Raw genomic sequence first — 17,528 nt, 5'->3', positions numbered from 1 at the left:
GGGAGTTGGGGGGGGGGTTTCAAGAAACCCCACAATGTTAATATTGATTGAGTATACAATTGTTATAAATGTTTTATTTTGTGTTTTTATTTTTCCTTTAATGTAAGGATTTTGTGTGTGTGTGTGTGTGTGGAAACTAATAAAAATATTTTAAAATAAAAAATAAATAAACATGGAACCATTGAATTGGAACAAAAAAAATTCCTTCCAGTAGCACCTTAAAGACCAACTAAGTCAGTTCTTGGTATGAGCTTTCGTGTGCATGCACATTGGAGTTGGGAGAGAGAGACCCCAGGGGCCATGAAGTCCACCCCCTCCTGCCGTTCAAGATTCCCGGCTAGTGGATCCCTACCTGGGACAGCCAGGAGTGGCTCTCAGCCGCAGGGACACAGCCAGTCACACATTTCCCAAGCGCCTTGCCTCTCTTGGCTCCTCAAAGCTCAGGAGAACTTCCTTTTGGACAGGAATACTCACCTAACTTGTCCGGAAGCAAAACTATATACAGCAGCTCCTGTGAGGAACTTGGCAGACAGAAGTTGGACTCTGGTGGCACAAGTTTAAGAGAGATGTAATTATTGTTTAGTAGTGTATGTCTGTGTAAACAATTTTCCCCCCTGTTTAAATAATCTGTCTTAATTTAAATTACACACATATACAAAGAATTTACAATCTCATACTACACTACAAAAAGAAAATTAAAGAAAAAAGAATGAAGAAAAAAGAAAAGTAGAAAATAGAGAAAAAAAGAAAGTCAAAAAAGCAGATTTATGTACATTAAAAAACCTTAATCTTCCTAATTAATACTTAAATAAACACTTCTGACAAAATGAGTCTTCCAGTCATTCTCATTGTACTGTTTATACGGTCGTTTTTTTTGCAGTTTTATATTCTTTAATATTGTTCCCGTCTACTTCACAAACCCATCTACTCCACAAAGTAAATAAAATGGGTTTTTTTCATGGGGTGGGGGGAGAAATGCACAATTTAAAAGGCTATGGCCCACATAGACTCATAGAACCAGCCAGCTGGGAGGGAACCCCAAAGGTCCTCTAGCCCAAACCTCGGCTGTGCGGAAATAGCAGCTACAGCAGCTGACGGATTGGCCGTGCCTAAAAGATGGGCTGCCCTGGTCCCGGTTGCTGCCTTGCACAGCTGCTTTGAGATACAGATTCTGGCACAGCGTGGGCAGGATCCAGCCCAAGGCCTCCTTCTCAGGAAGAGCCTGCGCTGCTGCTTTGGGAGTCTGTCTGTGTCAGCAGCGCTGCCCGGTTCCTGCGAAGGGAAGCAACCGCCCTGCGCTGAGTCAGACCAATAAATCTTCTGCGAAATGCACAACAACATTTGAAGAGGCTGATGGCACCAGCCCCAGGGGCCCCATCCAGGCCAGGATCCTTTGCTCACAGGGGGCCCCCGGGGAACCCCGCAAGCAGGATTGGGGCTCTCCTGTGGATTCCAGCCACTGGCATTTTGGATCATGGCTTCCTTCGGCTATGGAGGCAGAGCGCAGCCGTCCTGGCTAGGAGCTACCCAGAGCCACCTCCTCCTCCTCCAGGAATTGGTCTAGTCTACTTTGAAGGCCATCTAGGGTAGTGGTCATCTCTACCTCCGGTGGGAGGGAGTTCCACAGCTGAACTCTGCGCTGAGTGAAGAAGGCCTTCCTTTCGTCTGTCCTGAACCTTCCAGTGCTCAGCAATGGAGGCGGCAACTCTGGGCTTGATAAAGCAATGCCCTTACTAGCCTTAAAAGGTAAAGGGACCCCTGACCATTAGGTCCAGTCGTGACCGACTCTGGGGTTGCGGCGTTCATCTCGCTTTACTGGCCAAGGGAGCTGGCGTACAGCTTCCGGGTCATGTGGCCAGCATGACTAAGCCACTTCTGGCAAACCAGAGCAGCGCACGGAAACGCTGTTTACCTTCCCGCCAGAGTGGTACCTATTTATCTACTTGCACTTTGACATGCTTTCGAACTGTTAGGTTGGCAGGAGTTGGGACCGAGCAACGGAAGCTCACCCCGTCGCAGGGATTCGAACTGCCAACCTTCTGATCGGCAAGTCCTAGGCTCTGTGGTTTAACCCACAGCGCCACCCATGTCCCTTATTAATTAATTAACTACAGTCATACCTCGGGTCGCGAACGTGATCCTTGCGGGAGGCACATTCGCGACCCGCAGCACTGCGTCTGCCCACGCATGTGACGCGATTAGGCACTTCTGCGCATGCACATGATGCCATTTTGCGCTTCTGCGCATGTGTGCGCACCAAAACCCAGAAGTAACCCATTCTGGTAGTTCCAGGTTCGGCACGGTCCGCAACCAGAAAATGCGCAACCTGCAGGGTTCGCAACCCGAGGTATGACTGTACTCAGACCCCCCAAGCATCGGAAAGGCCGCCCCAGGTGCTGAGATGGGCAGGAGGGGCCCCTCAGAGGTTCAAGCCAAGGAGAGGGCCTTCTCTGTGTTGGCCCCCTAAGTGGCGGAGCTCCCGGCCCAGATGGGCCTGGCGCCTTCCTGGGGCAGCTTCCGCATAATGCCAAAGACGCACCTTTTTACCCTGGCTTCTGAAATGGGAGGCACATGTTTCTAGGGCCAACCTTATTTCATAGCATTGTTGTTGTTTAGTCATTTAGTCGTGTCCGACTCTTTGTGACCCCCTGGACCAGAGCACATCAGGCACTCCTGTCTTCCACTGCCTCCTGCAGTTTGGTCAAACTCATGCTGGTAGCTTCGAGAACACTGTCCCACCATCTCGTCCTCTGTCATCCCTTCTCCTTGTGCCCTCCATCTTTCCCAACATCAGGGTCTTTTCCAGGGAGTCTTCTCTTCTCATGAGGTGGCCAAAGTCTTGGAGCCTCAGCTTCAGGATCTGTCCTTCCAGTGAGCACTCAGGGCTGATTTCCTTCAGAATGGAGAGGTTGGATCTTCTTGCAGTTCTTTATGGTCCAGCTCTCACTTCCATACATCACTCCTGGGAAAACCAGAGCTTTGACTATACGGACCTTTGTTGGCAAGGTGATGTCTCTGCTTTTTAAGATGCTGTCTAGGTTTGTCATTGCTTTTCTCCCAAGAAGCAGGCATCTTTGAATTTCGTGACTGCTGTCACCATCTGTAGTGATCACAGAGCCCAAGAAGGTAAAATCTCTCACTGCCTCCATTTCTTCCCCTTCTATTTGCCAGGAGGTGATGGGCCCAGTGGCCATGATCTTCGTGTTTTGATGTTGAGCTTCAGACCATATTTTGCGCTCTCCTCTTTCACCCTCTTTAAAAGGTTCTTTCTGCCATCAAGGTTGTGTCATCTGCATATCTGAGGTTGTTGATATTTCTTCCGACAATCTTAATTCCGGCTTGGGATTCATCCAGCCCAGCCTTTCGCATGATGAATTCTGCATATAAGTTAAATAAACAGGGAGACAATATACAGCCTTGTCGTACTTCATAGCATTACAGGATTGCAAAATCCCAAGGAAGGGTCGTTCACAACTAGAGGATTTCTGTGATTGTAAGTCGTTTCAAACTTATTGTTTTTGTTGTTGTGTTTTATTGTTGCAACCTGCCCCGAGTGGTTTAGGGTGAATGGAGGGCAATTCATGCTGGCACCAGACCTGTTTTCTCTACCCGCTCAGGTGAGTCACAGGGGATGAGTGCCAATTGCCCAATCTGCACTTCGCTCATAATTCCTCACCCTCAACATTCCCAGGTGTCGACATCTCTCTCCCACAGCCAGACCTGCTTGGCAGTCCTGCCGTGCCACCCTTAATGATTCCTGGCCCACGACCTTTGCTGGCCCTCGCTGAAAGTAAACTGATCCTCGCGGGAGAGATCAGATCCTCATAGGGAGATCAAATCTCAGGTGCTCAAAGGGATTAGCAGCGGGGAGGGCAGCTCCTCCCTTCAGGCTGGCACCACCTTGGCCTCCGTTTTCTTGAGCACACAGATCATAAAAGGAGACAAGGAGGCAGAGAGTGAGGTGGGCGGGCGGGATGGGCACCCTGGCAGGGAAGGGCAAGGGATGGCTCGTTTGGCAGAAAGCAGGAAAAGCGTTTGTGTCCAATCCTGGCCACCTCGCCTCAAAAAGGACATTGGGGAGTTGGAAAAGCTTCCTAAAAAGGCAACGGAAATGCTAAAAGGAAGGGCTTTTCCACGCAGCACATACTGTATTTTTCGCTCCATGAGACGCACCTGACCATAAGACGCACCTAGTTTTTACAGGAGGAAAACAAGAAAAAAATATTCTGAATGAAATAGTGGATGTATGATTTTTGTGGTTCATGCTGTGGCCACAGACATGTGATTTGATGGTGAGTTTGGGGTAGCCCAAGGCAAAAATCCTGTGAATCCATGTGGATCCGTGCTTTGCAACCACGTTTTTCTGCCATTGCGGCCCCAGGCAACAGTGGGTGCGTGACTTTTTTGGTGCAGGCTGTAGCCATGGACATGCTATGTGATCTGATAGTGAATTTGGGGTGACCCAATGCAAAAATCCTCAGGATCCATGGGTTTTTACCTCCCCCCTCCCAGGCAGCCTCCTTTATCGCTAGTGCCCCTTATCTCTCTCCCGATCCCACCGATCAGCTTCTTCCTTTCAACACAACCCTTCCCTCTTGTTTGCCTTAGTGTCTTTCCGTTAGCTGGAGCAGTTTTTTGCTCCTCCTTTTCTTCTAATTTCTCTCCTCATTGCTTTAGTCTTCCTGTCTCCTCTCCTTGCAAGTTTAGCTGTTTTTACCTTCCCCCTCCCAGGCAGCCTCCTTTATCTCTAGCATCCCTTATCTCTCTCCCCTATCAGCAAATGATCAGCAGCTTTGTTTCAACCCCCCTTCCCTCTTTCAAAAAAGAAAAGAAAAAGCATGATCTGCTTTTTGCCCCTGGGCAATTCGGCTCCAGGGACCACACATTTGCTCCATAAGACACACAGACAATTCCCCTTACTTTTTAGGAGGGAAAAAGCGTGTCTTATGGAGTGAAAAATATGATAGTTAAACTATGGGACTCCCTGCCACAGGAGGAAGTGACAGCCACTGATTGGATGGCTTGAAAAGAAGATGAGACAAATTCATGATGCTCTGCTCTGAATCCCAGTTGCCAGAGACCACGGGAGTGGGGAGTTGGTCCCAGGCCCCAATCCTGCTTGCAGGTTTCCCTATCTGGTTGACCCCTGTGAGAGCAGCAGGCTGGACTAGGTGGCCCCCTGGCCTGCAGGGCTCTCCTGATGTTCTTTGTCCCTCCTATGGAGTCCTGGAAGAGCCCCCACTCCAAGGGAGGTCCTGGAGGAAGGCTGCCTCTAGGTCACCTGAGGGCAGGCAATCTCAGCCTGGAATTTCTCCCAACCTTTCACCACTTCTGTGACTATTAGCCAAGCTGGATGAGAGCTTTGCAAAGGCAGGAGGTGGCAGGAAGGAGCAGGGCAGAGAGTTTAGCATCTTTCCCAGCTCTTTTATCAAAGAAAATGGGGGTCTATTATCACCCAACCCTTTTCTGCAATGTCTTGTCTTTGCAGTTCAGTCTGTCACAACATATCCTGCTTTCCAGGCCAGAACCACTGAGAGTTCTTGGGTAACACATTATGGTCTGTCAGGGTCCTTAACAACCTCTCCTTTTTTTGCAAACTCATGCAAGCAGCAGAACACTTTGCACCCGGAAACATGGAACTGGAAACATGAAGCTTCCATTGATCGCACACCATACATTCAGAGCACATTTTCTCCCTTATTTATTCAATTTATATCCCTCCCAGGGGTTGTGCTTATTGTTATTATTGGAAAAAATTAATAAAAACATTTACATTATTATTATTATTAGTAGTAGTATACCTATCTCAGGGAGGTTCACAACATAAAAATACCAGCTAAAAACACAAAATACATAATAAAAACAAGAAAAGAACAAACCAATAACCCCCCACAACACATTTAACAGGGTGTCAAATGTTGATCAAAAGCAATATTTAAAATATTATATCCCTCCCTCTCAAGTGACCCCTTTCCCCCAAGAATCCTGGGAACTGTAGTTGGGTAAGGGTGTTGGGAGTTGTAGCTCTGGTAAACCACCATTCCCTGAATTTTCTTTGGGGTGGGGATGTGCTTCAAATGCACAATACCTACACATCTCTCCCCTCTTCTCCTTCCAAGATGTGGCTCTGGGGGTGAGGCAGGGGCTGGCAAAGAGCTGAGCGACAGGAGTCCAGCGAACAGGTGGGCCCTTCTGCATGCCAGGCAACTCCAGGCTGGAATTTCTGTCTGGGGCAGAGGCGGTGGAGGGTCAAAGGGCACCTGGGCACCTGGACAGGGCACCCCGCCTCAGGTGTCTCCTGCAGGGTCTTGCATAACACCGGAGGGAGAGAGAAAGCCTGAAAGGCTCCAGAGGTTTGGAACAGGTTTTTTTCCACTGCAGGTTTGGCTAAAAGAAGGCGTGTGCTCTTAAAGGCAGGCGGCAACACCATGGAGACAGTGACTGCTCTGCCCCGAGTTCAGATCAGCCGGAGCTTCGGTTGCTGCTGCCATCCTTGGGGGAGAGGACGCCCTGGACTGATTGACAGCCGCCAAGTTTGATGGGGGGAGACCTTCTGAAGGACCACCGCCACCTCCTCAACCAGGGAAAGGAGGATGAGCTGGTAAGAGGCAGCGGAGAACTGAGCTTTCTGGCTCCCCAAATCAGCTGCGTCTTCAGGAACCTCAGGAATTCCTTCCTGCTCTTGGCTCCAGAAGAAGGCTTGCTCCTCCTGCCCAAGGCTGGCTCACTGGGAAAGCGCCCCTGAGTGCACAACCGAGGGGCTGGGAGGGGAGGGGACAACATTGGACGGCTTGCTTTTTTCTCCCTGTGCATTTCAAGGCTTTGGCAGGAATCCACAGGTGGATGTGTCCTCTTTAAAAAGGATGGATTCAGGCCAGGCGAGTCGGCTGGTGCCTGCTGAGAATGAAAAGGGGGGCTGCAGCAAAAGGTTGCAGCATACAGTGCTTCCAGGTGGGCTGAGCAGGGAGCGGGTCCTCGGCTCCAGGGGGTTCTGGATGAAATGCAGAACTGTAAGGTCCATTTTGATCTGGGCCCTGCCTGGGTCACCTTCCTGGGATCTATACCAGGAGGTGTGTGTTGGTTTTCCTAGACCTCTCAGTAGCTTTCAGTACCATTCAGCACAGTGTCCTTCTGGGTATGGAATGGGGTTTGGGGAGACTCAGCATTGCAGTGGTCCCACTCCTTCCTTGCAGGGAGGGCGCAGAAGGAGGTTCTGCGCGACACCTCCTCTGCCCTGCAGGTCTTATCTTGACTTCCTGACTCCCTTCTTTAAGAGCTACCACAGAGACTGTGCTGGTGTGGGTGACAGGGCTCTGGATGAGACATCCAGCTCAGGTTGGACAGACGCCTTTCAGGGATGCTTCAGCCGAGATTCCTGCATCGCAGGGGGTTGGGCTTAATGGCCCTTGGGGGTCCCTTCCGATGCTGCAGTTCTGCGATTCTTCCTGCCTCGGTAGATAGGAGACCATCTTGGGCAACTTCTTAACCTCGGTGCTGGACTGGATGAGGGAGAATGAATTTAATCTTGATCCAGGGAAGATGCAGGCGCCTTAGGCGGATTGTTCGGCCGACTTTAATTTTGGACAAATGTTTCCTGGGGGTTTAGGGTAAATGGCTTTGATGGGGTCACATAGAATCACAGAATTGTAGAGTTGTGGGTCCTCTAGTCTCTAGTCTCTGGAAACACACTCTGGAAACTTCAGCTGGTCCAGAAGGTGCCAGCACTATTTTTGTTTGGTGCCAGGAGCTGGGAGCAGGCGGGTCTCATCCTTCACGGACTCCACAGTTTGGCACTTTCTGGGCTAACTTCCCGACGTGGCTGCTGATCAAAGCCAGCTATTACTGCCTGAGCCTGGGATCCTCTAGGGAGCTCCAGGTCCACTAGGTGACCACCACCAGGTCCACCACTGTGAGTTGAGGGCACCAGAGAAGGTCTTCCTCAGGCACCTCCAGCCTCTGTGGTGAGATTCTCGCCACCAGAGTGAGGCCTTTTAGGGTGCAGAAGACCAGTGAATGCGGTGCATCTTACAGAATGAGATATAAACACCATAACATCCAAGACGAATCATCAGCATATTATACAGGAGTGAGTCTTGGGGAAGGGAAAAGCAAGGAACAGGATATGCAAATAGCAGACGATGATCCATCATAACTCTTAGAGGAACTGGATGCAACTTAACTTACAAGTGTACCCCCGCAGCCAAAGGCCTTGCCCACATTTCTGCTTCTTGCGGTCTGGATGGAAAAGCACGTCTGCCCTCCAGAGATTCAGAGCTGCTCCTGTCATGAGCCAGAGTTTCCTGGCCAACGTTTTCTTCAGTTCCACAGCTTCTGGGGTGATCAGCTTCACCCCATTTTGGCAGTTCCCCCCCGTCCCCCAAAGTGAGCTCAGTAACACCCCGTTGAGATGGGAAATGGTCTGTAAGTTTAACTACAGTAGTGAAATCATAGAATTGGAAGGGGTCCCAAGAGTCATCTAGACCAGCCCCCTGCCATGCATGAACCATACCTTAAAAAAGACCCTGGCAGATGCCCACCCAACCTCTGCCTCAAAACCTCCGAGGGAGGAGAGTGGACCACTTTTGGAGGGAGTCGGATCCGCCGTCGGATGGCTCTTACCGCCAGTGCTGAGTCGGAATCTCGTTTCTTGCAGTTTGAATCCACTGGGTCAGGTGGATTCTGAACCAGCAGAAAACAAGCTTGCTCCATCTTCCCTGTGAGGGACAGAGAGAAACACACAGTGGAAGGACTGGAGACATCTTTCCCACACATCCTGGAGGTGGGGAAAGGGCTCTGTCCACACCTTCATTTTCTGGGAGTCATCCGAAGGCCTTGGCTGCTCTCTAATGAAGTTGGAGTTCTTGTTATTAAATATACCCCAAAAAAAGCACACCAAGAACTCTGGCCAATAGAAGTTTCATTAGTGGGAAAAGCTCAAGACACACGTTGATCTACCCACACTGAGTTGTTATCGCTGAGAAACGTAGAAAATAACAGGATATATTTATACGAATTCTTCACCTTACATGACCCCTTAAAAATTAGCTGATGAAGGTGAATACATCCATAACTGACTTCTGACTTCTGCTCAATGATTGAAACTAAGATCTTCACGTCAAATCTGACTATGGACTAACATGAATTTATCTCTACTCATAAACTCTTATCTCTAATACTGTAACAAATTATTGTGTTATACATATCCTTATGAGTTTGTAACCTCTATTTGAGTTTGCAATCCTTGTCAGAATACATACTTTTGAATGGATTAGTTTTTGTTACAATTGACTATTGATTTGCGAGTAGGGACCACTCCCACTATTGAAACTTATATTGGCCAGAGTTCTTGGTGTGCTTTTTTCATGGCTGCTCTCTCACCTGGGAGCACCACCCGGTGCCTTGATGGCCGTGCCAGGGCTGTGCCACGCAGGCCGGTTGTTCCCCCGGGGCAGCGGCGCCACTGCTGGCTTCCTCCACCAGGCTTTCCTCCGCCTTGCCTGCATGCTGCAACGGCGCTTCTGAGATCAGTCGCTTTTTGAAATGGGCTCATTTCCCCCCCTTCCAGCTGGAGAAATCTGTCCTGCAGCCCCAGACGGTGGAAGCTAAGTGTGGAGGGAAGAGCTCACCTACAAAACAATCCCCACCACTTGGCTCTTGGGTGGAATCTACACACATATAAAAAACCCTGTGAAAATGCTTTTTTAAAAAAAGCTTTGAAAAACATTGAATTTGACATAGCTCACCATCGTCATCTAGTGTCAAATTTGCGTATTGCACTTTGCAACACACTTAAACGTTTTTCAGTGGTATCTCGGTTTTCAAACATTTCTGTTGACTAACATTTCGGTTTTTGAACGCCATAAACCCCGAAATAGATGCTTCTGTTTTTGAACGCGTCTCAGCAGTCGAAAATGCTACGCAGCTTCCGCTGAGCACAAGATCCTGAGGCGGTCAGCTATTGAGTTTTCGGTTTCCGAATGTTTCAGAACTCGAACGGTCTTCTGGAACAGATTGCGTTAAAAAACCAAGGTACCACTGTATTTGCAGGCGTATAGCTGAGTCCTTACTTTGATTCATCTGGGAGCCCCTTTTGCCGTCTTTAAACTTGTTACCAAAAATGTTGCAAATACAAGCCAACCCATTGCTCTTAAACAACTAGCAATGCGGTCCAGTTTTCTTAGGTTCTTACTTGTTGGTCCAGGCCAAAACTCTTCTCTGTTTGGTCCCAGCGAGAGAGAGACAGACAGCGGCAAGTCCCTTCCCCAACCTGCTGGTGGCTTCTGAGACAGACCCAGACACTCAGGGATGAGTTGTCCATTAACACCGGACTCCATCTTAACAAAGACCCCCCCTTCTCCCCACTCCCAGCTTTAGCTTCTGCTCCTGTTCTCTGCAAAAATCACAAGACAGAGAGGCCAGTAGGAGAACACTTCAATCTCCTGGGACATTCAATACAGGGTGTCAGAGCAGCTGTCTTATTGCTAAAGAATTTCAGAAACAGACTTGAAAGGCAAGTTGCTGAATTACAACTTATCAGTAAACTGAAAACTATGGAGACCTGGTCTGAATAGAGATATTGGATTCTTGTCTCATTACACATGCTAATCTGCATACTAGGTAAAGGTAAAGGTAAAGGGACCCCTGACCATTAGGTCCAGTCATAACCGACTCTGGGGTTTACTGGCCGAGGGAGCTGGCGTACAGCTTCCGGGTCATGTGGCCAGCATGACTAAGCCACTTCTGGCGAACCAGAGCAGTGCGCGGAAACGTCGTTTACCTTCCCACCGGAGCGGTACCTATTTATCTACTTGCACTTTGACGTGCTTTCGAACTGCTAGGTTTGCAGGAGCAGGGACCGAGCAATGGGAGCTCACCCCGTCGCAGGGATTTGAACTGCCGACCTTCTGATTGGCAAACCTAGGCTCTGTGGTTTAACCCACAGCGCCACCCGCGTCCCAATCTGCATAGTATCCCTGGCTTTTTCCTGTAGTACTAATTGCAGTCCTCTACAGGTTTACCATACCCATTGAGTTAATCACCCATCTTCTACTACCCTCCTCAGAAAAACCCCACCCTCCCACTATATACAGTCATACCTCGATTACAGACGCTTGAGGTTGCGTTTTTTTGGGTTACGCACCAGCCGAAACCCAGAAGTACCAGAACAGGCTACTTCCAGTTTTCGGCGGTTGCGCTTGCGCGGAAGCGCTAAATCACACTTTGCACATGCACATAAGCACCAAATCACGACCCGCACGTGCGCAGATGCACTGCTACGGGTTGCGGACGCTGCAAGTTGCGAACATGTATCCCACACAGATGACTTCTGTTTCAGTGTATCTGAAGAAGTGTGCACGAAAGCTTAGACCCAGAACCTTCTTAGTTGGCCTCTAAGTTGCTACGGGACAATTTTTTAATTTTTTAAATTTATTTCGTCTGCAAACAAAGCCATTCTGCAAATGCAAACCTCCACACAAGGTTTTGTGCACATTAAGCATAGCTTTTGCAGAGAGGCCTTATCCCCTGAACCACGTTTCTTTGCTGGAATAAAATAGCCATTTCGTTTTTTGAAGTGGAGAGTGTTGAACCCACAGGTGCTCCACCGCCAGGGCAAGCTATTGCAAGAGATAAAGATCCTGCCACAGCGGCAGGCGAAAGCTGTCAGCAAAATGCAACCATACCAGCCTAGCTGCCTCCTGGCCTTTAACGGGAGCTTGGTATGCAGGAACCAGGAAGGGATTAATTTATTTTAGCAGCTCGAGGTAAGCATTTAATCACCTGCTGATATCTGAAGGCAGAGGAATGTAAACAGAATCTGCTCCTTTTCCCTTATGGGGTATCCAAGAGCCCACACAGAGTTCTGGAGGGGTTCCCTATCGGTAGGGAACCTTTCTTCTGGGTTCCTCTTCCCTCCTGCGTGTGGTGAGTGGGGGACCCTGTTGCAACAGTTTAATAAAGATCAGGCTTGCTAGCCGTTTTGCTTCTCAATATTCTCTGCTTGGCCTCTGTTATTTTCTCCTACCCATAGGGAACCCACTTAAGGACTCTATATGGCTCTTGGGTACCCCATAAGGCAGGGGTCGGCAACCTTAGGCCCGTGGGCCAGATCCGGCCCAATCGCCTTCTCAATCCAACCTGCGGACGGTCCAGGAACCAGCGTATTTTTACATGAGTAGAATGTGTCCTTTTATTTATTTATTTGTGGGGCCTGCCTTAAGGGAAAAAGGAGCAGTTATTTTCTTATAACCCCGGGGGGTTCGCTGGGCTCCTTCCCTGCATCTCAGGAGGCCTGGGCCTGATCCAGCCCCCGGCGACCTTCCCAAGGTGTGGGTCACGTGTGTTTCGGGCCCCCCTTTCTGCACTGTCGTGCTGCGGATGGGGGGGGGCAGAGCGCCGATATAAGAAGCCCAAGTCGTCATGGCGATGGGGATGCGGGCGATGGAGACGGATGGGCCGGTCCTCGCTCTGAGCATCTTTCCCTGGCCCCCCCGGCCTCCCTGCCTGGCGCGGATTCTGCCCCGGTGGCTCCTCCTGGCTGTGGGGCGGTGTCAGGGGCTCCCTCCCCAGCTGGCCGTGGGGCCCGGCCGCTGGCACCGTGGAGCCCAGTCCAAGGGGGCTCCGCTGGTTGCTGCCCTGGCCCTGGGGGGCCAAACGGTCGTCGTCGGTGGCCAGCGCCAGCTCCCGCGGCCGCCTCCTCAGCATCAGCTTCATCAACAGCGGAGCGGCCCCCTCGACCCCCGAGAGGCTGCCCAGATGCCCCCAAGTGCGTGCCAGCGGGGGGTGGGCAGGGGGACCCCCCAGGGGACGGGGAGACACGGGGGGGCAGAGGCTGGGACTGGGGAGCCAACAGGCCTGGGAAGCAGGAGGGGGCCTTGGGGGGGGGCCTTTGGCAGTGGCAGCATGGGGCGGGCAGGAATTAATAACAACAACAACAATAATAATAATAATAATAATAATGTCATTTATATGCTGCCCATCCGACTGGGTTGCCGCGGCCAGGAAGTGCATGGCTTCGCGTCTCCAGTTATTTTTAAATCAGTTTTTTAAATTGGATTCATCTAGAGCCCTAAACCCAGAGGTCCCAGGGCAGTTCGCAGAATAAAATCAAAATCTAAAACCACAAAATACACCATCAAAATAGAAAATGACCTTCCAGTAACAACCCCTCCCCCCCAAAACCAACACATTTTTAAAGGGCTGTCCCTGATTTCTTTTTCTTCCTTCCCTGTTTTTAATGTTTGAAGTTGTCTTCTGTTTAATATTCTGTTGGGAGCTGCCCAGCCTGATGGGTGGGCTATAAACATTATTATTATTATTATTATTATTATTATTATTATTATTATTATTATTACTACTACTACTATTACTATTACTACTACTACTACTACTACTACTACAGTAATATTGCTACAGTATTATTATTATTATTATTATTATTACAGTATCATCATCATCATCATCATTATTATTATTCCCCCCTTTTTTTGCAGAAGGGGGGTTTTTGGTGCCACTGTAAATGCAATAATAATAATAATAATAATTTATTATTTATACCCCGCCCATCTGGCTGAGTTTCCCCAGCCACTCTGGGCGGCTTCCATAGAAACCAAAAATACAGTAAAATATCACACGTTAAAAACTTCCCTGAACAGGGCTGCCTTAAGATGTCTTCTGAATGTCAGGTAGATGTTTATCACTTTGACATCTGCTGGAAGGGCGTTCCACAGGGTGGGTGCCACCACCGAGAAGGCCCTCTGCCTGGTTCCCTGTAGCTTTGCTTCTCGCAATGAGGGAACCGCCAGAAGGCCCTCGGCACTGGACCTCAGCATCCGGGCAGAACGATGGGGGTGGAGACGCTCCTTCAGGTATACTAGGCCAAGGCTGTTTAGGGCTTTAAAGGTCAGCACCAACACTTTGAATTGTGCTCAGAAACGTACTGAGAGCCAATGTAGGTCTTTCAAGACCGGTGTTATATGGTCTCAGCGGCCGCTCCCAGTCACCAGTCTAGCTGCCGCATTCTGGATTACTTGTAGTTTCTGGGTCACCTTCAAAGGTAGCCCCACGTGGTGCGCATTGCAGTAGTCCAAGCGGGAGATAACCAGAGCATGCACCACTCTGGCGAGACAGTCCGCAGGCAGGCAGGGTCTCATCTAGCACACCAGATGGAGCTGGTAAACAGCTGCCCTGGACACAGAATTGACCTGCGCCTCCATGGACAGCTGTGAGTCCAAAATGACTCCCAGGCTGCGCACCTGGTCCTTCAGGGGCACAGTTACCCCCCCCATTTTTACACCCCTTTAAGATTTGGATTTGGATTTGATATCCCGCTTTATCACTACCCTAAGGAGTCTCAAAGCGGCTAACATTCTCCTTTCCCTTCCTCCCCCACAACACACACTCTGTGGGGTGAGTGGGGCTGAGAGACTTCACAGAAGTGTGACTGGCCCAAGGTCACCCAGCAGCTGCAGGTGGAGGAGCAGAGACGCGAACCCGGTTCCCCAGATTACGAGTCCACCGCTCTGAACCACTACACCACACTGGCTCTCACACTGGCTGTCAGTGTAAGCGGGAGAGAAATATTAGCAAATAAATAAATGCTGCGTTGGGGAGACTCAGAAGCAGCCAAAGGCATCCCTTCTGACATTTGCAAGACATCTGTATTGGGAGGTTTTTAATGACTGATGTTTTAATTTTTTTAAAATCTTTTGTTGGAAGCCTCCCAGAGTGGGGTAGAAATACATGGGCGGGATAGAAACAACAACAACAACAACAACAACAACAACAATAATAGGAACAAGTGTATTGTTTTGATGGATGTAATTTTCAAGGAAGCCTCTTAAGACTGACGCCTTATTTTAAATTTTCCCGGTTTGGGATTCAGTTACAATTTGTGTGTGAATAATGCCAGAAATTCAGAAGGGAGAAGGAAGGAAGGGGGGGGGACCTTTGTAAAGGATGGTAAAGGAGTGTCTTTCTCCACATAAACTGTTGTAGAAACAGGGTGTGTGTGTGTATAAATATATAAAAATATATTTATATATAAATATATATTGTGTGTAAGGGAATTGGTTTCAGTAGGAGTGACACATCAACTCCCTCCCCACCAAAAAAAACAACCATTCTCCGAAAGAGGACCTTTATTATTATTATTATTATTATTATTATTTATTAAATTTGTATGTCACCGTTCATCTGTAGATCTCAGGGCAGTCCACAGCATAAAAATACAGGATGAAAACACAAAATGCGGAATAAAAACCAATTTGCCCAACAGCTTCATGTGCTCCTTGGCACACACCGCTAGATGCACATTTAGAAATCGTTTCTGCAATTGGAACGGAATAGAGAGAGGCTTCCTCTCGCCAGGTGACTGGTGTGCCTGCTCTCGAGGTGCAAAGGGTGGATCAGGGCCCTTCCGGCTGTGGTCCCGAGACAGAGAGAAGAAGTGGTTGGGGCTTCTCCTCACTCCTGCTTGCTTTGCGCCAAAGTGCATGGCTCTGAGCACTTTCCCGCTTGTCCTGTGCTTCCAAGACATGTGTCTGAGTGGGTTCCCTCCCCCCCCCCCATAAAATTTTTATGAAGTTTCCAAAACTTCTCAGATTAACTTCAAATTAGATAGCAACTTTGTTTCCCAGACTGACTTCCCGCAGAGTTTTTATTCAAACCCTTATCTATTACGAAAACCGTCTAATAGCATTATTTCCTCATCATTTCTTCCGGTGAGCGGTTTTGGCTTTGGCCCACCGCTTTGCCCCAGAAAGCTCACTCTTTAGCAATAAATCGGAAGGGGCTCGACTAGTATTATGCGCAGGGCCGGATTGAGGTTTGATGGGGCCCTCAGCTCCTGAAGCTAATGGGGCCCTTGATATGTCCAGCTGTCCTTTGTCCACAACAAATGGTCACTGTTTTTTGTGTTGAATATATGCTATATGGTAATTGATGGACCTCATAGGTATCTCAAGCCATTTGCGCATGTTTCCATGCAACCAGTCCGTGCAGAATGTAGGCGCCCTATATATAGAAAGGAGCAAACCAGGGATATTTGAGGCTGCAGGCTAACAGGCGGGGGCCATGACTTACATCAGTGGCGGCCAACTCCCTAGAGACTGCAATCTACTCACAGAGTTAAAAACTGGCCGTGATCTACCCCCTTTTGGGGGGTTCAGGTCAAAGTAGTTGAGTTTTTTCAGGGAGGAGGTAAAATGTTGAGCTTTTTTTTAGGGGAGCCACAGTTGTTCTGCTTCTTTGGGGGGAGCCAAGGATCTACCAGTGATCTACTGCAGACGTCCAGTGATCTACTGGTAGATCACGATCTACCTGTTGGACATGCATGACTTACATCATAGGATCCTACACAGCACAAAACATGGTTGCTGCGTGTAGGTTTTATTTTATTTGTTTTTTATCTTCTATTTTGGAAATGTACATCCAGTTTTTGGGGGCCCCCAAGAGTGTGGGGCCCTGAGCTATACCTTGTTTAGCTTATATGTAAATCTGGCACTGATTACACGAGACGGAGGAACACTTCTCTCTGTCCATTTCCTCCACCTGCAGCTCTGATGATGCAGGGACTTTGATACTGATATACACTGATCTTTCCCCCCAGGATATATTTGGCTACAAGACTAAAGGGTGCCGGAGGGCCCTGTGCCTCGCTGGGTACATGCTGTCCTGCGGAGTCCTCCTCCTCCTCTTCTACTGGAAGCCTGAGTGGGACGTGTGGGCCAACTGCGTGCCCTGCGACTTGGAAGAGGCCGACGTCGTGCTCTTGCGGACAACGGTGGGTGCCCTTTGCATCTCCCAGGCAGCTTCCCCAAGTTCTCATCCCCAGAGGTTACAGCCAGGCAGGGAATCACAGAGCTTCCTGTAGGCCGAGTCTCCCACATCTCACTGGGCGGTAACCCAGGAATTGGTTAACCTGCGGAACTCATTCCCACAGGAGGCAGTGATGCCACCAATTCAGAGGGCTTTAAAAGAGGATGGGATAAACTTAGGGAAGTTTTTTCCTTTCTTTGGTGATCCCTTGTAGCCAAGTAAGATGGTCTTCCATAAACATGGTGTTAACAGTGAGTCTGTAAGTGACTGTGGAGGCCGATTCTGGATCCACACATCCTTCCACAGTGGGGACATTGGTTCCCGGGCGGGAGTTGATCACAGTGAGGGTTTTCCAAGCATGCCTTCCTCTTAGCACGTTTTCCCCTTGTGTCCTGAGTTCGAGTGTCTTCAAAGCCCATGACTCCTTTGGTAAAGGCTGTCCTCCAGTTGGAGCGCATGTTGAAGAATCATTGCTTCAACATTGGTGATCTTTGCTTCTTCCAGTACGCTGATATTAGTTCCCCTGTCTTCCCAAGTGATGTGTATAAAATGAGTAATCCGAGAATTTGCTTGGGCTCAGACCACCGCATCACAGAGGTGCTAGATGTGTTATCAATAGTGTTATAAGAAAAACCTGCTCCTTTTCTCTTATGGGGTATCCAAGAGTCTGTCAAGAGTCCTTAAGTGGTTTACCTATTGGTAGGAGAAAAGAA

General features: G+C 49.1%; 1 protein-coding gene across 3 annotated transcripts in view; it reads left to right on the top strand.

Annotated features, from left to right (window-relative positions):
- The first annotated feature begins 6,419 nt into the window (after positions 1-6,419).
- Positions 6,420-17,528, top strand: part of LOC310844740 (putative cation-transporting ATPase 13A5) — a 60,000-nt gene continuing 48,891 nt past the window's right edge. Inside the window, exons 1-2 of one of the 3 annotated variants that reach the window (XM_083739230.1) lie at positions 6,420-6,601; positions 16,607-16,780. In XM_083739230.1, the coding sequence (XP_083595356.1) occupies positions 6,539-6,601; positions 16,607-16,780 (237 nt within the window). In that variant the 5' untranslated portion in view covers positions 6,420-6,538. Of the gene's footprint in view, positions 6,602-12,445; positions 12,764-16,606; positions 16,781-17,528 lie in introns of those variants that run through there. The other 2 variants (XM_083739231.1, XM_083739232.1) reach the window with 2 other exon arrangements.

The sequence above is a fragment of the Podarcis gaigeae genome (genome assembly GCF_964106915.1).
Source record: "Podarcis gaigeae genome assembly, chromosome: 5".
Lineage (NCBI taxonomy): Eukaryota > Metazoa > Chordata > Lepidosauria > Squamata > Lacertidae > Podarcis > Podarcis gaigeae.
The sequence above is the reverse complement of the archived record's forward strand: the minus strand, read 5'-3'. Positions and strand labels throughout refer to the sequence as shown.